Raw genomic sequence first — 22,925 nt, 5'->3', positions numbered from 1 at the left:
TTGTTTTCTTTATCTCGGTAAGAGAGAAGATTAATTTTGGTTTTGATCTCGGATTTGATTTTCTGTGTGATTTATATTTCTTTCATGTATTTTTGATTAATCAAGAATAGTATTCTGTTAAATTGATCTCTTTAAAAATTACATCTCTATTAAGAATCCAATGGACGGAGTTTTCTGAACTTCGACACTGATGGACAAGAATTACATTGATAAATTTAATTTATTGGCAGAATGTTAAGAGCATTTCCAACAGAAGGTGCAAAAAATCCTATGGGGATTTATTATTTAGTTCTTTTATTTATGAGGTCTATCCAGAGAGCAAATTTAGGACCTTAGTCCTGAAAAACTATCTCCAATAGTGGAGGATTTTATTCCTTAAAATTAATTATTAAAAGAGAAAACATAACGGGGAGGTGCGTCCGAAGGTGTAGTTAACACTTTCTTCAAGATCTTCTATTTAGTATGACATCCCTCTTAATTTGTAGGACCTACTGCTGGACATAATATTAATTTAAATGGCGAACTAAAATCCTACGTTTCATATAATAATAAAATTATAACCTTCTGTTAGAGAGAGTTCTAACAAGTGCAGGTTGGATATTTAAATTGAAACGATGTAACCTATTTGGAGCGTACATAAGATGGGAAAATTTCAAAAGAAAAAAAGATGGAAGAACAAAATGAAAAAGGAACTTGTATATTACAATTATCTGACTTACAGACCACTTACACGTTTTGCACGTCTCGTACCATTTGGTTTTCATGAGTAAAGGTTATGGTTTTCATGAGTAAAAGTTAAAGTTTGAAAGCTATTAACAATCTTATTTCAAGATGGTAGATGAAAATTTATTCTCCTTAGCCAAACAGAATGTAGTATCATATGAATAATATCGAACCTTTGCGCCGGACGGTTAAGAGTAAAATGTCGTTGAACTTGTATGACCCCCTTCTGCAATTTCAGGTATTCCTCATTTGTTATAGCTTGTAATATTTTTTTAAGTTGAGGTATATCTTCCACCGTAATTTGTATGGAAAACTTGCTCCAATCAAGTACATCACTAAACGGTAGAACATAATGTTCCGACATAATTACGGGAACACATGCGGCATGGATTGCCTCAACAAGTCTAGGACTCGCAACTTCGTATCCGCTTGGGCACAAACAAAATTTGCTTTGAGCCATGAATCCACCATAATCTTGTCCTTTAGGAAGATACTCATGAACTTGTAGTTCATTGTCTTTGTTTTTCCAATGCCTAAGTAGTATCTTCCTTATGTGTCTATGACCCCCACCAGCAAAGAAGCCAAGAATGGAACGATTAGTACCAGGTGCACGCAATTGCGTTGAGGTTGATAGACCTTTTCCCTCGACTTTAAATTCTGGAAGGGACACATCTCGTCCTGGTTTGAATCCCTCGGATGAATTAGCATTGCAGAGAACCCTAATGAAATTCTTGAAGAGTTTGGGATTTTTATCGCTTATACAAGGTGCCTGTAGTATAATGTTTCAAACACCAAAATAAATAAATAAATAAATAAAAGAAATAAGGAAATTTATCAGCCAACGAACTTTACAATCCATGCACGAATTAGGAATAAAAACTTACCCAATCATGACAAGAAACCATAAAATGATCACCCCCATTGCTTCTGTTCCAATAATGGTGTTTCTCAGATATGACACGAACATAATCTGTAACGAAATGCTGAATGGGATCAAAAGAATATGAATTATATAAGGGCATGTAAAAATACGTTCTCATCTTTGTTACACTGAAAGGAAGGAAGAATGCATGAGCTTCTTCAGGGATTTGTGCTGCAAATGGGTTTTTCTTGCTTTCCATTTCTTCAATAAAGTGGCCTTCAATGGCATAGAGCAAACTAAGAGGCCCTTCATGCACCAAAGGTGATTCCCCTTCTTTGTAAGTCCAAATTTTAAATGTTTTTTCCATCTCAATGTGACTCCTGATTCATGGGTAAACAAAATTTCAAATTCCAACTTTTTCTAATTCTTAACATTTTCTTCTCTACCAAAAATTTCAAGTTGATTGCACATGGCAAGAAAAATAAAATAAAATTCTTGTGTAGTAACAGAAGGAATTTTAGCCTTCTTATTATACTGACAGTGATCAAAAAATTATTTTAGTACGAGTTTTTCTTTGGTAAACTGTCAAATTTAGGCTGAGATCATTTCGAGGCATTGGCGTAAACAAAACGGACCTTTAGAGTTGAGGAATCAACAATTAGCAAAATCAGTGGTGAGGTCTTTTCGAGGTGTCGGACTAAACGGAAGGGTACAGAATTCCCATCTCTTCTGGAAGTCGGTAATTATTTACATGGACTGGAGTAATTGTTATATATGCATGTTGCCCGTAAGCCGTAAGGTAATTTCCTAACGTAGACTGTAGCATATCCCAAGACCTTTTGACTTAGACATTTATAGCATCTTAATTAATTAAGTTAACGTAAAATAGGGCATCCGAAAGACATTTTCCGGAATATCGTTGGAAATCCCAAAGTAGACTTCGAGCTCCAAGTTATAGAAAATGCCTTTTTGGATTGCAAAGCAATAGCCGGATAGTAAAAGTAGTGGTACTCTAATGTAAATTATTGATCAGGAAAAAAAATGTTGAATTAAATGGCAAAAATATTTCTTACTGATGAAAGGCATATGAATTCCTGTAAACTGTTCCGGTCGGAATGAAATCTTCAGCTTTGTTAGACGTGTAATTACGTGTGAGAATTGCTTTTCTAATGGAATCTCTAGCTCTTGCAAGGTCATCTTCAATTTTTCCGGCACCTGCAAGTTTCTCCTGCAAATGAAACAAATATTAACAGTAAACTAGTAGGTGCACACAACTGAAGCAAAAGATAAGTACTCACTCTGATATGAATTGCACTATGTGTTCCATCAACAACGGAGGTAGCCGAGAGTATTCCATTATCATCGTTACTAGTAGTACTGCTTGTAGCTAACAGAAGAGAAGGTTTAGACGAAGTATATGGTCGTACATGCAAAATGGAAGACCAAGACGAAGAAGAGAAGAAATCAGTGTTGATAATGGAATGGTGATTGTAAGGAGAAATATACAGAGTAAGAAGAACAAGAAGAAAAGTAGCAAGGATTATCAAATGCGTTCTGTAACTAATCACAATTTCTGCCATTTTTGATGACAATACAATCAAGCAGGTTTCATCCAAAGAATTTAAGAAGAGTTGAATTTATTAGCAACTCGATTTTTTTTGTGCAACATGTAAGTTGACACTTGACATTAGTTTTGATTCTCAGAAAAAAACCAAATCTATATATTTGGGGCAGTGTAAAGATTAGAAGTGTGAATTCCAACATTATAATGAGTCTCAATCCAGAGGACACTATCTATTCATATGGAGCAACTGTCGAAAGGACCCCCGAATATCAAGTTGGCAAAGATTACCCACCTCGGGAATTAGAAGCATGAAAATTAGAGCGAAGGTGGAGTGGAGCGAGGACTTCCTTGTTTTCATGAGCTTCTAAGTACTTCTAGCACTGCATTAATTGAAGTCTTAAATGGCACTCCATGGATCATTCATACACTGAGAAAAGAGTTATTAATTCCAACCCCAAAATTCTACGAGCATTATCTGTACTACAGGCAGTCCATATGCCACGGCCATTCAACCATTTTGACCATTTTGTACACTACAGGCAGTCCATATGCCTTGATTTTCTTTTTCAAGACTTGATTGTTGCAAACCAAGTTGAACCGCGCCAACAAGGGAAGGTTCGGGTTTACAGTCCTTAGAATAATATATTCCAAACAAAATTCGGTTTCATTAGTAGGAGCAGTTGCAGTTTCTTAATTTCTACTACAACCACTATATCTAGCGTTACTTCAGAATTTGGGCAAGGTTTTTGGGACAAGAGTACTATTGTCCCTTATAAATGCTACGAGAGGAGTTAGGAAAATGAGAGACCCTTGTTTAGTTGTTATTCTCAACAAATTATTGGGAGCCAAAACTTTCCCCATATGTAATCCAAAATCCACCACTTTATTAACAAATCAGACTTGGAGTCCACTTGCAGTTTATGCACATTTACACTGTTTAGTATTCACGGGTAAAAAATAACTTAACTTTTTTGAAGTTGCGACTTGCGAACAATCTGATTTCAGGATGGTAGATGGAAGTTTAGTCGTCTTAACCAAATGGAATGAAGTATCATGTGAATAATATCAAACCTTTGCGCCGGATGATTAAGAGTAAAATGACGTTGAACTTGTATAACCCCCTTTCGCAATTTAAGGTACTCCTCATTCGTTATAGCCTGTAATATTCTCTTAAGCTGAGGTATTTCTTGTTGGAATATTTTCAACGCCGCTAACCAAAGGGGGGTCCTGGGGGGCATCGCCCCCCAGGCTGTGGTCGACCTGTTCGAAAATTTCGAATCCAAAAGACACCATTGATGTCTGTTGATGAAGGAACCTGACGTTTCGTGAATAGAAACCTGTTGGCGAATAAAAAACCTATTCCCAACAGGTGCAAAACCCTTTATAAATAGCTTCTCCCAGTTTCGTTTAACATATAAGAAAAATCAATCTGTTTTCTCTATTTCAAAAAGCATCATCAGAAATCAGAAATCTCTTTGTGTGTTCTTGATTGAATCAAGGGGTACAAACCTTGAATTCAGTTTTCGTTTCAGGGCTTTCATTGTATCCTGAAGGCAATATTTCGCATACCTGTTGTAATCGTCAATTGTTATTGGGAGGGTAGAAATATTTGTCTAAAAGAAATTTATACAAGCCTTGAAAGTTTTGGAGTGCAACAATTTCTTCTCTGTGTCATTCATCCTTTGTGAAACCCATTTTTTTCCAACAGTTTTTTAGACAAATAATTTTCTGGCAATGGAGGGTGAATCTTCGAATTCGAATGCTACTGCTCAATCTCTGCAAGTGATGAACCAAACCTTTACTCGATTGGAACGTTTTGATGGTGAAGGTTTTACCCGTTGGCAAGAGACTGTGAAGTTTTTCCTGATCACCATCAAGTTGTGGTACATACTTGAAGATGGATTGGAGGAAATTCCTGCTGCAACTGACAATGACACTGAGGAATTGAAGGCTAGACGAAAGCAGCGTCAGGAAGATGATTTCATGTGTCGTGGTCATATTTTGAATGCTCTGGACAAACATGTGTACAATGCACATCGGAGTATTGGGACTGCAAAGGGATTGTGGACTGCGCTTGACAACAAATACAAGATTTCTGAAGCAAGCAACAAGAAATTCCTGATTTGCAATTTCATGGATTTTAAGATGGTTGACAGTAAGTCAATCATTACCCAGGTCAGTGAACTTTTACTCATAGTTAATCATCTTAAGGATGCTGGAATGGATCTTGTTTCTGCGTTTGTTGTTGGGGTTATTATTTCTCGTCTCCCCCCTTCTTGGAATGGTTATAAGAAGAAACTTAAGCATGCTGAGACTGACTATGATTTAGAGGCCTTACAACGTCATCTTCGCATAGAAGAGGACTCTCGTAAGCGAGAACTTAAGGATAGTCCACATTCTGAAAACCATTCTAAGGTGAATAGCGTAGAAGAATCTAAAACACCGAATTCCTTGAAACCTAAGAATGATACTCAGTTTAAGAAGCATCCCAACAAGAAGAGTAAGAAGAAGGGCGATGGCGGCCCTTGCTACTTCTGTGACAAACCCGGCCATTTTGCTCGTGACTGTCGTCTCAAAAAGAAACAACAGCAGAACCAGAAAAAGGAGGCAAATATGGTCGATGACAAACTTGTGATCGTGGTGCAAGCCGCCAATGCTGTTGCTGAAACTGGGGGTGGATGGTGGTACGACAATGGTGCAACCATCCATATCTGTAAGGATAGAAATCTTTACAAGACATACGAACCGGTTAGTGGAGAAGGAAACGATGTTGTCTCCGCAAACGGTCAACGCAGCAAAGTTATTGGGAAAGGCACTGTTGAACTCTCGTTTACTTCGGGAAAGACTGTGACTCTTACAATGTTTTACATGTCCCTGACATCGTGAAGAACCTTGTTTCCGGCGACCTTGTTATGAAGGCTGGATTCAAGACGACCTATGAGTCTAATAAGTTTGTGTTGTCCCAAAAATGGTGTGTTTGTTGGACAAGGATATGCTTGTAATGGGATGATTAAGCTTAATTTAATAAATAATGGTTCTGCTTATATTGTTGACTCTGTTAATTTATGGCATGGTAGATTAGGGCATGTGAATTATGGTTCTCTTAGAAACATGAATCGATTAGGCTTGATTTCTGATTGCAATTTTGATCATGCTTCTAAATGTGAAATATGTGTGCAAGCAAAGATAACTAGAATTTCCCATAAGTCTGTAGTACGAAATTCTTCCTTACTTGAATTAGTACATAGTGATGTGGGTGATTTGCATGGTTCTGCCACTCGTGGTGGAAATAAGTATTATGTCACTTTTATAGAAGATAGTACTAGATATGCTTATACATATTTAATGAAATCTAAGGATGAAGTCTTTGATAAATTTAGGATTTATAAAGCAGAAGTAGAGACACAATTAGAGCACAAAATTAAGATTTTACGTTCTGATCGTGGTGGTGAATACTTTCCTACTGAATTTAATTCCTTTTGTCAAGAGCATGGTTTAGTTCATCAACGTACTGCACCTTACACACCTCAACAAAGGTATGGCTGAAAGGAAAAATAGAACTTTGATTGATATGGTTAATTGCATGCTTATAAGTTCTGGTTTGCCTAATTCTTTGTGGGGTGAAGCTATGTTGTCTGCATGTTATATTTTGAATAGAATTCCTTTGAAAAAGAAGAGTGTTTCTCCTTATGAGTTGTGGTTTAAGAGGAAACCAAACTTGAGAAGACTTAAAGTCTGGGGTTGTTTAGCATATGTTCGAAAGCCTGATCCCAAAAGACCAAAGTTGGGAAACAGGGCTTATAAATGTGCTTTTGTGGGATACTCTCTTAATAGTATCACCTACAGATTTATAAACCTTGACACTTTTGAGATTATAGAATCTGTAGATGTGGAATTCTTTGAGAACTTAAATAGGAACAGTTCTCAAATGCAACCCATGGAGAATCCATTGTTACCTGATCTAGAACCTATGGAGATTGATAACAATGATGAAAATCCCTCTCCTACTCATGACAATGATATTTCAGTGCCTACTGAAGATATCGAACCTAGAAGGAGTAAGAGAGGAAGGATTGAGAAAAAGCCTGATCCAAACTTTATTTATTACCTTGTAGAGGCAAATAAGAATAGAATTCTTAGTGTTAACCAGTATGTTATGCATACTGATGATGACCCTAAAACTTATGCTGAAGCCATGAGTTCTAGAGATGCAAATTTCTGGAAAGAAGCCATCAATGATGAAAAGCATTCGCTTTTGACTAACGGGACTTGGGTATTAGTAAATTTACCTCCTGGTGCTAAAGCAATAGGAAGTAAATGGATATTCAAGAGAAAGTTGAGAGCTGATGGTGAAGTTGATAAGTTTAAGGCAAGGCTAGTTGCCAAGGGTTATAAACAAAGACATGGTATTGATTACTTTGATACATATGCTCCTGTTGCCCATCTCATCCATTCGTTGCTTGATTGCACTTGCTTCTATTCATAAGTTGGTTGTGCATCAAATGGATGTCAAAACTGCTTTTCTAAATGGGGATTTAGAAGAAGAGATATATATGGAACAACCTGAAGGTTTCATATTACCAGGCCAAGAGAAGAAAGTTTGCAAGTTAGTGAAATCTCTCTATGGTTTGAAGCAAGCCCCTATGCAATGGCATGAGAAGTTTGATAAAGTAGTTTTGTCATATGGTTTTGTGGTGAATGATGCGGACAAATGTATCTATAGTAAGCATGATAGTTCTGGTTGTGTGATTCTCTGTTTATGTTGATGATATGTTAATCTTTGGGTCTGACATATCTGTTGTGGAAGAAACAAAGAAGTTTCTTAGTTCTAACTTTGATATGAAGGATTTAGGAGAGGCTGATGTAATCTTGGGAATTAAGATCCTAAGAAAGGGAGATGAGTTGGTTTTAACTCAATCTCATTATATTGAGAAATTTCTCAAGAAATATGGTCACTTTGATGACAATCCAGCACCTACTCCTTTAGACCATACTATCAAGTTAATGAAGACACCGGCCGTACTCATGCTCAACTTGAGTATTCTAGTGTTATTGGGAGTCTTATGTACGCTATGCATTGCACAAGACCGGACATAGCCCAAGCCGTGGGAATATTATGTCGTTTCTCAAGTAATCCAGGATATGAACACTGGAAAGCAGTTTCAAGAGTTATGGCTTACTTGAAAGGAACAATAAATTTTGGTTTGCATTACCAAGGCTATCCCGCTGCACTAGAGGGGTACAGCGATGCTAACTGGAACAATGTAGAATCAAATTCCAAGTCAACTTCTGGATGGATTTTTACATTAGGGGGTGCTGCTGTGTCTTGGAGTTCCAAGAAGCAGACTTGTATTTCTGATTCAACAATGTTGTCAGAATTGATAGCTTTAACTGATGCATGTAAGGAGGCAGATTGGCTTAGAAACCTACTTATGGAAATTCCTTTTTGGAAGAAGCCAACTCCGGCGGTCTTGATTAATTGTGATAATCAAGCTACAATCTATAATGTCTCTAATAAGACTTATAATGGAAAGTCTAGACATGCAAGTCTTAGACACTACATGGTTAGGCAACTACTCAGGAGAGGGAGTAGTTACGGTTAACTTTATTGAATCAAAGAGGAATTTGGCAGACCCATTTACGAAAAGTCTACCAAGTTCAGTGGTTTCAATAAAAAGGAAAGAAATGGGACTAAGGTCTGTGAAGGAAGTTTGATCTCCCATAGCAGAAACCCAACCTATGTTTTGAAAAGGATAAACAAGGTTCAATGTGGTACCAACAAGTTATGGATGTGGATTATGGAGCACTAATATAAAAACTTCCCATTTCTTATTAGTGCTGGTTTCTGCAAGAAAATAGGATGGATGTAAATCCTTAATGAGTCTATGATTAGTAAAAGGTGTATCGCAGAAACACCTTCGAGACTTACCTATATGAGTATGGAAATAAGGCCGTTTCCTAAGAGAAGAAGACCGTTCTCTAAAGAAGACTCATGAACAAGGATATAAGCACATGGCCATTAACGTGCTTGGCTACAGAACACATGATTTTATGAAATCAATATGTGTGGAGACTCCGGTTTTATCATAAGGGGTACTTGGTTCAAGACTGGTTTCACCATAGAACCTCGATAAGGCTTTGAGTTTCTTACACTAAGTGAAGGTTCAAATCCAAAAAATACCTATCATTTATGTGTTGATTTCAACGATGATGCTTAGTCTCAATTGTGCTTGAACTACGTTGGCTTGATCCCACTCGGGTACGTAGGCAGTCACTTCGGTGATGCAGTCACTCTGATTTAAAAGTTTTAACTTTGTTTTATGGTTTTTGAAAATAGGGGGAGAATGTTGGAATATTTTCAACGCCGCTAACCAAAGGGGGGTCCTGGGGGGCATCGCCCCCCAGGCTGTGGTCGACCTGTTCGAAAATTTCGAATCCAAAAGACACCATTGATGTCTGTTGATGAAGGAACCTGACGTTTCGTGAATAGAAACCTGTTGGCGAATAAAAAACCTATTCCCAACAGGTGCAAAACCCTTTATAAATAGCTTCTCCCAGTTTCGTTTAACATATAAGAAAAATCAATCTGTTTTCTCTATTTCAAAAAGCATCATCAGAAATCAGAAATCTCTTTGTGTGTTCTTGATTGAATCAAGGGGTACAAACCTTGAATTCAGTTTTCGTTGCAGGGCTTTCATTGTATCCTGAAGGCAATATTTCGCATACCTGTTGTAATCGCCAATTGTTATTGGGAGGGTAGAAATATTTGTCTAAAAGAAATTTATACAAGCCTTGAAAGTTTTGGAGTGCAACAATTTCTTCTATGTGTCATTCATCCTTTGTGAAACCCATTTTTTTCCAACATTTCTTCAACCGTAATTTGTATGGAAAACTGGCTCCAATCAAGTACATCACTAAATGGTAGAACATAATGCTCTGACATAATTACGGGGACACACGCGGCATGGATCGCCTCAACAATTCTAGGACTTGCGACTTCATATCCGCTCGGGCACAAACAAAATTTGCTTTGAGCCATCAAACCACCGTAATCTTGTCCTTCAGGAAGATATTCATGAACCTGTAATTCATTGTCTTTGTTTTTCCAATGTTTAAGTAGTACCTTCCTTATGTACCTATGACCCCCACCAGCGAAGAAGCCAAGAATCGACTGATTAGTACCACTTGCATGAAACTGCGTTGAGGTAAAAAGACTTCTTTCCTCGACTTTAAATTCTGGCAGCGACACATCTCGTTCAGGATTGAATCCTTCGGATGAATTAGCATTGCAGAGAACCCTAATGAAGTTCTTGAAAAGTTTCGGGTTTTTATCGCTTATACAAGGTGCCTGTAGTATATGTCAACACCAAAAAAAAAAAAAAAACTTCATAGTAAATTATCAATCAGCAAATTAACTTTATTAAACATAAATTAACTAGGAATGAAAACTTACCCAATCATGACAAGAAACCATGAAATGATCACCCCCGTTGCTTCTGTTCCAATAATGGTATCTCTCTAATATGACCTGAACATAATCAGTAACGAAATGCTGAATTGGATCACGGGAATATGTATTATATAAGGGCATGTAAAAAAATGTTCTCATCTTTGCTACGCTGAATGGAAGGAAGAACGCATGAGCTTCTTCAGGGTCTTGAGCTGCAAATGGGTTTTTCTTGCTCTCCATTTCTTCGATAAAGTAGCCTTCAATGGCATAGAGCAAATTAAGAGGTCCTTAATGCACCAAAGGTAATTCCCCTTCTTTGTAAGTCCAAATTTTAAATGTTCTCTCCATCTCAATGTGACTCCTGATTCATTAAAACAAGTAGTACAAAGCACCAAAATTGAGTTTGTGGGAAAATTTGGCATTTTATCTGTAGCATTATTATTTTAGTATTTTTTTCCATGAAAAGAGTGATGGTATTGATAATACTTCTTCAGTGCTCAGATATGCGTGAGGCCAATCTAATTAACAACTTAGTATAATGCTGGGATCATTTCGAGGTATTGGCGTAAACCAAACGGACCTTTGAGTTGAGGTATTAATTAGCAAAATCAATGTACATTAATTTACATGTTAAGATCTTTTTCGAGATATATATTAGATATATATTATCGACCTAAGCAAAAGGGATCTTTAACTTTAAGCTATCTCTGCTACTAAAACAATTTGCTTAAAAATAACTACGCACTAAGACAATCTCGACGTGGCTAATAAGAAAAAGATTAATCTCATTAGCTCCTTGATGGTTATGCCATGTTCCTTATATGGAGCTTACTTGATGCAATAGTTCAATTCTAATCCTCTCGTCGAGTTCAACTTTCATCCCCGTCGAAGGAACTTTCATGATATTATCATGTTATGTGCAGTAAGCCAGTATGTCCGATACTATTTCTGTTTCAAGAAAATTGGCAAAAATGAAAAAGTGATACTATCCTTGAGTTGAAATGAAACCTAAGATAAAACATTTGAAAGACTGTTCTTCAGAGTAATTGAGGATAATCCATAAATTTGATTTACACTTCATGGTCCTAGCTATAATGAAAGCCTTAACAGAAAACTACATCCTCTGATGCTCTGTAAATTAAAAATGGACTGGCTGAGCAATTTGTCACCTGTTTGTTTGCTTATATTTTATATAAAGGTGCAGTACGGAAGTACCTAAAAAAGAAAATCTTCGGAGAGTAAACAAAAAAAATAAAAATGGAAGGATAGGTCTTACTGATGGAAGGCAAACGAATTTCTGTAAACTGTTCCGTTGGGAATGAAATCTTCCACTTTGTTAGACGTGTAATTACGAGCCAGAATAGCTTTTCTAATGGCATCCCTTGCTCTTGCAAGATCATCTTCAATTTTTTCGGCACTAGTAATTTTCTTCGGAAGATGTAACAAATACGACAAATTGTTTAGTCGTTCATGCAAAATGGAAGACGAAGATGAAGAATTGAAGAAGTTAGTGTTGACAATGGAATTGCGGATTTTGTAAGGAGAAATATATAGAGTAAAAAGAACAAGAAGGAAAGTAGCAAGGACTATCAAATGCGTTCTGCAACTGATCACATAGTCTGCCATGTTTGATGACAAACAATACAATCAAGCAGGTTTCATCCAACTCGATTTTCTTTTGTGCAACACTGATAAGTAGTAGAAAATTTATAGTTTGAGTCTACAAATACAAAGCTTGAGATGGGGAAAAAAAGTCTATATATCTGGTGCAGTGTAATGATTTCGATGTAAGCCGTAAGCATTACGGTATGTTTTTAGTGCGTATATATAAAGATCAAGGTGCGAGTTACAACATTGTACGTAATCGGCCTTCATTACACAGGATTCGCTCTAACATGATTTAGTGTGACCTCTTCTATGTCTTAAGGCCCCCGTCTATTAGACCAACTGTGGGAAGGACCAGTATCAAGGCGGCGAACATTACGCACCTCGGGAAGAAGCAAGCGACAATTGAAGGTACAGGACGGCCTCGGTTTTCAAGAGCTCCATACACTGCATTAAGTTCTCAAATAGCGCCCTACGGACTACTGAGAAAGAGTTATTAATTCCGATCAAAAATTTCAACCAGCACTTTATAGTACAGGCAATCCATGTCATGGCGAATGGGCACTCGCTAATTTTGACCATTTTTCACAACATGAGCTTGTAAATTCAAAATTGTTGAGTAAATAACTAATTGTACTAGACTTCGAACGCAATTCAGTTTCGTCAGCAGTACGTAGTAGTAGTAATACTGATACAACCACTACATCTAGAGTTACTGATAAATGTTATCCCTCACAAGTGTGGAAGCTATTAATGATCTCAGTTCAAGATGGTACTGGTAGACGAAAATTTATTCGTTTTAACCAAACCGAATGTAGTATCATATGGATGATATCAAACCTTTGCGCGGGACGGTTAAGAGTAAAATGCCGTTGAACTTGTATGACCCCCTTCTGCAATGTTAGGTATTCCTCGTTCGTTATACCTTGTAAAATTGTTTTAAGTCGAGGTATTTCTTCCACTGTAATTTGTATGGAAAACTGGCTCCAATCAAGTACATCACTAAATGGTAGAACATAATTTTCCGACAGAATTACGGGAACACATGCCGCATGGATTGCCTAAACAATTCTAGGACTCACAACTTCATATCCGCTTGGGCACAGACAAAATTTGATTTGAGCCACGAATCCAGCATAATCTTGTCCCTTAGGAAGATACTCATGAACTTGTAGTTCATTGTCTTTGTTTTTCCAATGTTGAAGTAGTACCTTCCTTATGTGCCTATGACCCCTACCAGCAAAGAAACCAAGAATGGAACGATTAGTACCACTTGCATGAAATTGTGTTGAGGTGAATAGACTTCTTTCCTCGACTTTAAATTCTGGTAGGGAAACGTCTCGTCCAGGTTTGAATCCTTCTGATGAATTGGCATTACATAGAACCCTTATGAAGTTCTCGAATAATTTCGATTTTTTCTCGCTTACACAATAAGGCGCCTGTAATCGTAATATGTCAAACATCCCCGGGAAAAAGATATTTTAGTAAAGACTATCGGATTACTTTACTAAAAAAATATTCTAGTAACTTATCAGCCAACCTGCAATGTAATGTAACAAGTTAGAGGTTCGGGGGAAAAAAAAAGAAAGAATTACAACCGGTACACAGATTAGGAACAAAGACTTACCCAGTCATGACAAGAAACCATAAAATGCTCACCCCCATTGCTTCTGTTCCAATAGTGATATTTCTCTGATATGACACGAACATAATCTGTAGCGAAATCCGTAATGGGATCAAGAGAAAACGAATTATCAGAGGGCATGTAAAAATATGTTCTCATCCTTGTTACGCTGAAAGGAAGGAAGAATCCAAGAGCTTCTCCAGGGTTTTGTGCTGCAAATGGGTTTTTCTCGCTCTCCGTTTCTTCAATAAAGTGGCCTTTAATGGCATAGAGCGTACTAAGAGGCCCTTCATGCACCAAAGGTGCTTCCCCTTCTTTATAAGTCCAGATTTTAAACGTTTTCTCCATCCCAATGTGACTCCTGATTCATGGGTAAAGAAAATTTCAAGTTGATTGCACGTGGTAGAAAAATCGAAAAAGTTTTTATGTAATTGCGAAATGGATTTTAGCCTCTATAGTGATTGTGTCTGATTTTTTTTTTTAATTAATCAGCTTTCCCTAAAACAAAAATGTGTTGTATTCCCATATTCTTTTTCGGGGACCAGGTGACGACATCCGGTTGTTTGGAGCTATTTTTATATGGAACAGTTTTAGTAAACCGAATTTGTTTAAATTACAATAATCAATGTGAATTGTAATCCAAAGCTAAGGAGTTGGTCGGTAGCCTAGTTATAAGCTGGGCACCAACATCTTTCTGAATGACAATTCGTATTCTATGAAAAACAAATTGCTAATTTTAACATTGAAATCATGGCAGGCTATGTAGCATCTCAATCTCTTCAGAAAAGCCACCAAGGGTAGAGAACGCCAAAACACCTAAACCTAATCCCTGAGCACTACACTTATCCAAATATATTTTGCATTTGCGAGAGACAGCAAGGCCAGGAGCGAAAGTACGAACACCCCTTCCTATGAAAGGAGAAACCTTAGTGACATCAAAACATGTGTCTTTCCCATTATCCCAGTTGTAAACAAGAATATCAGCAGGCCTTAAAATGGAACCATCATCAGATAGGAGGCCCAAGGACAATTCCTTCCTAGCAGGCACACCGGCTCTAAAACAAGCATCAGCTAAAGTGTCACGAACAAGGTCATGCCGGAATTAAAGGCCTACATCACTTGCACAATGTAAGGAATGATAACCATAAACATCCATCACCTTATTGCAACCAGAGCAAGAGCAACCTTCTTCAAAAAGTGGGATACCCAAACGATAACAAAGAACTGAGGCAAATTGGCACGACCCGGTACTATGGTTAAGCCCACCATGGCCATGAGGTAGTCTTGGGCATGGTTAGTTTTGTTGCATTGCCAGAAATTAGAGTCGCGTTCTGACATAAAATATTTTGTAGGCATTTCTTTCTTCACAACATCGAAGTAAGGGACTGCCAAGGTACTCATAAGATATGAGGCAGTGTCGACGATATTGAAAGAAGAAGGTAAGGACCCATAAAAGTGTATGTAATTGTCAAGAGCAGACTGGAAAATAGAAATGGTACATGTGACTGAGGTGATATGAAGTATATTGTCCTGCAGATATTTTTTTTGAGCCCAATAAGAAAGGAAATAATATTGAACAGTGTCAGCCATGGGATGAATGCCAAGTCCACCATCCCTAATGAGGAAAGAAGCAATGCGTTGTTGCAAAGGGTCAAATCCATGCCCATGTCCTGTGATAAGTTGGCGTAGGTATTGTTAAAGATGGCAATCAAAATGAGCTTGAGCCTATTGTATTGCTGCAGGACAAGTTGTACGCATAGAAAAATAAAGCTGTGAAGTACTAGAACAATTACAAAGGAGCAACAATTCGTTTTGAGGGTCTCTAAGATTACGAACCGAATCCATTAACTGTATGGTGTCGTTCACCCTATCCAACACCATCTGACTACAAAACTGTACGTCCAGGATAACTGGTGCACCAAGGAGTTTGACGCCTTCCATAGGTCTGCCAATGTTATCAAGGAAAATACCCAAATCAACACCCCATGGGTCAAGGGTAGGCCAGAACAGCTCAGTTTTGGAAACATTAAGCTGCAACCCCTGAATTGCAAGATATTCAGAGGCCTTAGTGGTATCAGCATAATTGTGCCGTATCAATTCTTTTCACAAGAGGATGCAAAGCAAGAGCAACTAAGGGAGGCTCAACAGGGTCACCTTGTTGAACACCCTGAGCAGACAAAAGAATAGTGTCCCTATAGTACATACGTGCTGGTTTGGTATAAAAAAATTCGACCCACCTGGAAATGGCTGGATGATGAGTACGAAAGTGCGACACGTTTTCACCCATAATTACATTAGCTAAGCCTCATTTTATGGCTAATAAACTTGTTTTAAGTCTTTTGAAGGGAATAAGCTCTTGTAGATAATGTTGCTCGAAAAGTTGTTAAAAGCACCCCGGAGGGAATTTGTTACTCGGACTCTCACTGTTGGTTAAGAGGCACTTAATAACTAAGGGGCACCTTCTTTACTAATCAGCACCTATTGCTATTCACACTCCAGCACTCAGGATAAGGGGAAACCTTCTTCTTCGTTTGAATATTCAATTTCGGTGGGAAAAATGGTGGAATAATTAGGGTTTGGTTTTTGGAGGGGTTCGAGTGAGACTTAATGGCTGAAATTGAATGGGCATCTTCCTTTTGGTTAAACAGGCTTGGTAAGGTCTTTGAACTTGATTGAATTTGGCTTCAGTGATCGATTTGAAGCAAAAGATAAAAAATACTTTTGGCGGGAAAATGTTTAAACCTGTGAAGATTTCTGAAAATTGATTGAAGAGTTATTATCGAGATTTTCTCGTATATTTGGATAATACAACCATGTTACGGTTAAACAGGGATAGCAAGTTGTTTAAACTCGAAGAATCAGGAGGTTACGTGGAGTTGGAAGAAAAACAGGTTAATGCACGTGCCCGTGAGATATTTTTGGAGTATGGTTGTATTTTTGGGAAGATATTATTGCAGATTTTCATGGGATTTGAACAAATATTATATGCTCACTATGTACACACGTCTTTTACGTGTTTTGAAGAAGCAAACTCGGTTATTTTCGGTAGTTATCCAAAATAGGGAAAGGAAGATATTATCGGGCGTAATTGATTTGATTATCTGAGTTATAATAGGAAGTTAGGATTGAAGAGAGGATATTCTCTTAGGATTTTTCTGTCGGATGGAAGTTTTGGGGATAAATCAAACAACTCAGAATCACGTGAGAATAAAAAAAATATTCCCGAGTTTAATGTCATTACTGAGGAGATTATGAGCATTTATTCGAAATATTTCTTGACTGTTGGGTATATAAGTGATTCCTAGGAGTCAGAGAGGGGATATCGAGAGTTGGGGGGAAGAACAGAGGGTTGCAGATCATATTTCTCTGCTGCTGTAGAGAAGAAGAAGAAGAAGAAGAACATTTGACGCCTATTGACTGTCGCAGAGAACTGTCGTTTATTAACAGTACTAGCAACAATCAGTTTGACACACTTGTTTTGAATTTGCAACAGTTTTTTGTAACGGTGACCTCTGTAACGCAAATACAGCGTTGCAGATTCATTGTATTATTAGTTTTCTTTAATAAAAACACCATTTGAGCTATGAATTATATTTTTGAGTGTGTTTTCATCATGAGAAGCTAAACCCCAACACTGGGTCGACGGAGGAAGCCGAACTTCATACATGGGTGAATTTATTTTATTCTTTTTATGACTTTTGCATTTATTTTAAATTGATTTATGATTTGAATTAATTAGTTATCATTTTATTTGATGGGTCATGCTTGCTTATTTGATGTCCCATGCTTACGATTTATAACTAATATTTTGAGAATCTACCTTGGCAAAAATAAGAGTCCATGTTTTCATTTATTGAGCGATAATTGTAGAGAATAAATAATTGAGCCTGATGATATGAATTCGGTGGAATCCTAAACCCAGTAACTCTCCCTTTATTATTAAACCTTTAAATTTAATCTTAACAAGTCTTAAAGTTCGAATCTTTATTACTACAACGACAATCAAAAAACTTGATCATTGGACAACTACGTATCGCATCGAGGATTATTTTTGTTCTATCCACTAAACTGAAGGCATTGCTGAAATCCACAAGCACCATGGACATGATGTCTTGATGCCCCTTAAACTCTAGGAGTCTATTAACTGAACGCAAAATACCCGCTCCACCACAAGGCATACCAACGCCAAACTGAAAATCTCCGAGGTAGACTGCCATCTCTTTACCCACAGAAAAGCAGTTGATTTCGAAACTAATCTCCTCCATATAGTGTTAGAGAAAATGAATTTATACAATAGTTTGGTTTTTTGGTCGTGGTGGGATTGGAACTTAGGATCTATTGGTCACTAAGGACACTAGCTCATTTTCACTATTTGTGAATGAACCTTTAGTCCCACATAGGGAAAACTAAAGATGATACCTCTCCATAAGTATTGAATTTTTTGATATTAGAGTGGCCCTTGGGTCATTAGCACTTTTGTGCGAGGGAGAGGACTTAGGCAATGGGCTAGTTGGTGCAATCGCACATTTTCACACACGCGCGGTGCTTCGCACCGAAGCACGCACACAGCCGCCGTCCGTGCGTGCGGGCGGGCGGGCGGGGCTCGGGCTCGGGTTCGGGTGTGGGTGTGGGTCAAAACTTATATTTTTTCGCAAAATTTCGTTTGAACTATCGAATTAATATTTGAAACAAAATAATTCTTTGGGCAGCATTATGTTTATGCATGAACATTTTATATCAAACTTAAATTTGCATGAACGTTTTTATATCAAACTTAAATTTGCATGAACATTTTATATCAAACATAATGACGCATGAACGTTTCAAATCGATATTAAGTGATGCATGAACGTTTAAAACCGTTGGAAAAAATCTGAATTAATTGAAATTGTTTTAATGCGTGTATATGAGACCTCTCTCTATTCTCCCCTATATAAAACGATCACTTTCTCTCATTTCGTTTTGTGTCCAGAAGAGCTACTATCCTCTTCTTTTCGTCTTCTCCCCCTGTGTTGTCCTTTATTTTTCATTCCGTGCGCAATCGCTGTTGAGGTCGTAAGAGTGGGCAAGTACTGTAGTGCTAACAGTGCTTGCAACGGGCAGTTTTATCCTGGATACGAACTTGACCATAGGGTATAGGCATCACTCATTCTTGAGGCGTACCGGTCAAATATCGTGTTAAGGACAGCGTGTTGAACACGTGACTCTGTCCTCTGTTTGCAGTCCAATTGAATGTTTATTTACCTTCCAGAAATTAATCTTTTTATTCTAACATCTTTCTAACATTTTTCTTAAATGTTTTATTGTTACAGACGCAACATATAGTCCTTATAGCAATGGGTTTAATCCCACCCTCTGGTTTCAACGAAGGCGTGAAAGGGGAGATCGCAACAAACTCACCTAGCGCATAAGGGCATTGTCCAGCAAGCCAGAGGTTGATTAATCTTGTGAAGGATATGAGAATATCTCCCGACCAGCAGCCGCAGGACCACTTAGAGCATCAACTAGGTGTTGCGCCCTTAATCCATCTCTACCACAAGATATCCCTTTCGGAAAGCGTGTCAAACCACCAAGGACAACAACATTGTCGATAGTCACAACGGGATAATTAATAGCATCGGCTGGAATGGTGGGGGTAGAGCGTAAGGATGTTTGAGCTGCAATTTAGTGAGAGTCTCAGGTATATTAGGTGCAATACCACTCGAATTAAGACGTGTAATGGCCACAACTGAATTTCTTGCGCACAGCAGTTAGATTGGTATTTTTATTTTTCTGCTTGGAAGAACGCCTAACAGAGTGGGGTGAAACAGAATTATTCAACATCTTGTAGGCTAAGAAAGCACAACCGTTGGTCTCTCTACACTTCAACAACGCCTGGTTAATACAAGCGACTTGTTGCTTTTTACAATTCCATGACCTCTCTTATTTACTGCTTGTAGGAGTAAATACACCAAGTCACCAACGGTACAAATAGGGAGCAGGAGAAGTTGAATCCAAAAGGTCAGTTCCTGGGGGTTGAGCAGCACTTAGTCGATAATAGACTTCAACGTGCGCGAGAAGTTAAGCCTGCAGGGAACAGGTATACTTGAAATTGTACAAAACTGCTTCTGAACTATTCAATATCTAATTACTATTTTGCTTCGGGGGAAAAAAAATCATCCACTACTCCCATCACCCCTCATATACAAGCGGAGAAGATAAAGTCTCTTTCAAGGATGTATTGGGTTAGAAATTATATGGATAATAATGCATTTTGATTTTGCCAGAATCCTAAGGATTTAAGGCAATTTTGTGTTGTTGTGAGTTTTACGAAAACGTTTTTATGTTGTGTTGTGATGTGCGTTGTTTGCCGTGTTGTAAAAATAAAATGGTTAGACATTTGATTTAAACTACGGTATATAAAGTGATGCGAAATCAATAAACCATAAATTCTGTTTGGCAAACAATCATGTTGAAATGCTGATGATATAGCTAATGACGAAAATATACATATTTTAAAAAATATTTTTAAATGACATATATTAATATTAATATATATTTTTTATTTTGACTATTGTTTAAATAATATAAATATTTATTATTATTATTAATTTAATTTTTTTGAAACTGCCTTATCCTTTTTATCTTTTAATTATTTTTCATTTAATAAAGAACATTTTTATAAGAAACTAGTTGGAGGCCTGGCAAGCTTAGCTCCATAACGTACTACTAGTTGAATAGGTTCTCAGGCAAGCTTACCAGCGAGCCTCATGAAAAACCAGCCAAGAGAGCCAAAGAGGATAGGGGACTGATTATGTCGCATGGAGACAACCTAACTTTACCTTCCATGTCAATCAAATTCTGCAACTTCTGCTTAAATAATAAAGAATCAATTGATTAAGATTGAGCGGGCCCATAACTTCTGTTTTTACTACTTTTAAAAGCTACTCATGTGTGGTTTTTAAAATTTTGGCCGAAAACTAAAGTGTTTTTGAAGCACTTTGAAAAAAGTTTACCAAACATTTTTTTCCTGAAAAATTTGTTGCAAAGTGTTTTTGTAGAAAAAAAGAACAACCCAAACGAGGCTTTATATAAAATCTAGAAAAATCCATGGAATATAGTAGACTATATTAGGAATTTTTTATAGAAAAATCAGGAGTAGTACATATATCTAAAATAAAAATTATTGATGGTTACATTTGCGATGACGGTGGGAGTGGTGTTCTAGTGAGATATAGACTGTTGGGGAGGGTACCAAAAACCATATACAATAAGCTTGAAAGTGATTTACTTATATACATTTTGATACCCTCCCTAGTTAGGGTTGAGCGCATTCTGAGGGGTTGGCGTAAAAAAATGAACCTTTGGAGTTAGGCCATTACTTAGCAAAACCAACGGTGAGATTGTTTCATGGCGTCTGACTAAACAGAAGTGATTTGGAGATAGTGTTTCCTATACTAGTCGAACCTGTAACTATTTACAAGTACAGGAAACTTATAATGTTTAAAACATCTCTAATGAAGTTTGGGTATCTATAAAATGATGTCATCTAATATTTTAGAGATTCTCTTCTAAGTCACAAAATATTCCTCTAATGATAGTTGGATAGTTAATCTTTGTTTTCCTGATTTGGCCATTTGAGTTTTTTTTTTTCTTGCTGAGAAACGACTATACATTAACAAAGAAAAAAGTTATAGAGATTCACTATATATGGGTTCCTTCCTTATAAGACTATCCAAAAAAGGAGGGAATGAACCCTAATTATTCTTAAACTATCGTACTTTCCTACTTTCCTGATCTGGCAATTTGAGTTTACTTAGATATTGTTTTCAAAATTAGTGACAAAAACCCTAGGTGACCAACTATGTGGCACAAAAAAGCTAACCATATTATTTTTAATAAATTAAAACAGTTTAATTTAAAAGTGGCACAAAAATCCCAGATCAAATAATAATGAGCAAATTTAGTTTTGTCTGAATTTGTAATTTCCAAAACTGACCTTTGGTATAAGTCTAACTGTTTCAAATGACTTCCGATCAGAAACAGAATTCTGAAAACCAGAGCTCCAGTTCCGGCGAAATAAAAAAGCGAAAACGAGATTTTGTTTCCGTCGAAATCAGATTCACATCAGAAGAATCATCTTCTTAGTTTACAGATTCAGAGAAATTTCTTCTTCGTTTGTTCAGTTTCAGATCTTAATTCAAATTAGAAGAATCATCTTCTCATGGTTTCGATTCAATTCATAGAATTTTTTTTAGGCTAAAACTGATTCAATAGGATACGAGAAGCTACAGATACAGATTCAGGGATCTGGTATTTAATCGAAGGAGATTATAGAATTTGTTTCAGGTTAAGCCGTGTGTTATATTCCGATTATTCATCAATGAATCAATCACTTCGTATTGATCATCGTCGCCTTCAGTTTAAGCTCTGCGTAGTATTCAGATTATTCAATAATGAATCAATCAACTTTTCAGGTATTCAATTGTCTCTTTTATGTTGAATTTTGATTTTCTAGTGAAGAAACTGAATTTGATGTTCTTATGAATAAACGAACACTACAAAAAAACTTATCAAAGGCTACCAAAAATTTTCAACAGCAGAAAAATTTAGTTGCCTTAACAGTTTAAGCCACTAAGAAAGGAAATTGGGTGTGCCTATTGGTTTAAGCCACTAAACGGTAAACAACTACAGTTTGGAAATCCCATTAACAATACATTTTATCCAACTAAACAAATGCATTAGTAGCTTGAGACATTCATCCACTTCGAAAAAACTAACGGCCAGATATTAGTTGTCTAATGCTCTATTCATCCACTAAAGTAACGCAACTACCAAAAAGTCTAGTTGATTAAATCTTTGGGAACTAACCATGCCAACTACAGTAGGCATATACATTGAGATACTTTCAGGAACCAACTTAAGCATCTTAGTAGCTTAACTTAAGAGGAGTAATCAAGGGTTTAGTTCGATTTAGTTTATGGATTTAATCGAGTAAAAGGGAAGACAAATCTAAACTAAAAAATTTCTTTCTCTCCTTTTCCTCTTTGAAGCTCATCCATCTCTATAATCCCAGGTAACAATGATTCTTCGTTTTGGAATTATTGCCCAAGGTAAA

General features: G+C 37.0%; 1 protein-coding gene and 2 pseudogenes across 1 annotated transcript; all 3 read right to left on the bottom strand.

The window, feature by feature from the left end:
- Positions 1-681: 681 nt before the first annotated feature.
- LOC113301444 (probable glycosyltransferase At5g20260) lies at positions 682-3,263 on the bottom strand. The gene is made up of 4 exons (XM_026550218.1): positions 2,884-3,263; positions 2,659-2,813; positions 1,608-1,965; positions 682-1,492 (listed from the first exon to the last, which is right to left on the bottom strand). The coding sequence occupies exons 1-4, from the start codon at positions 3,163-3,165 to the stop codon at positions 827-829; spliced, it is 1,461 nt and encodes a 486-aa protein (XP_026406003.1). The 5' UTR covers positions 3,166-3,263; the 3' UTR covers positions 682-826.
- Positions 3,264-4,150: 887 nt separating this feature from the next.
- LOC113301887 lies at positions 4,151-12,287 on the bottom strand (annotated as a pseudogene).
- A 681-nt stretch (positions 12,288-12,968) lies between these two features.
- LOC113306481 lies at positions 12,969-16,115 on the bottom strand (annotated as a pseudogene).
- Between the last annotated feature and the right edge of the window lie 6,810 nt (positions 16,116-22,925).

The sequence above is a fragment of the Papaver somniferum genome, chromosome 8, assembly GCF_003573695.1.
Source record: "Papaver somniferum cultivar HN1 chromosome 8, ASM357369v1, whole genome shotgun sequence".
NCBI classification, from domain to species: domain Eukaryota; kingdom Viridiplantae; phylum Streptophyta; class Magnoliopsida; order Ranunculales; family Papaveraceae; genus Papaver; species Papaver somniferum.
The sequence above is the reverse complement of the archived record's forward strand: the minus strand, read 5'-3'. Positions and strand labels throughout refer to the sequence as shown.

Excerpts from the sequence above, each read along its gene's own strand:
- LOC113301444 (XM_026550218.1), bottom strand. The coding sequence starts at position 3,165 with ATGGCAGAAATTGTGATTAGTTACAGAACGCATTTGATAATCCTTGCT. Across the intron at positions 2,814-2,883 it reads ATAGTGCAATTCATATCAGA|GAGAAACTTGCAGGTGCCGG; the intron begins GTGAGTACTTAT and ends TTTCATTTGCAG. Across the intron at positions 1,493-1,607 it reads TGGTTTCTTGTCATGATTGG|GCACCTTGTATAAGCGATAA; the intron begins GTAAGTTTTTAT and ends ATTATACTACAG.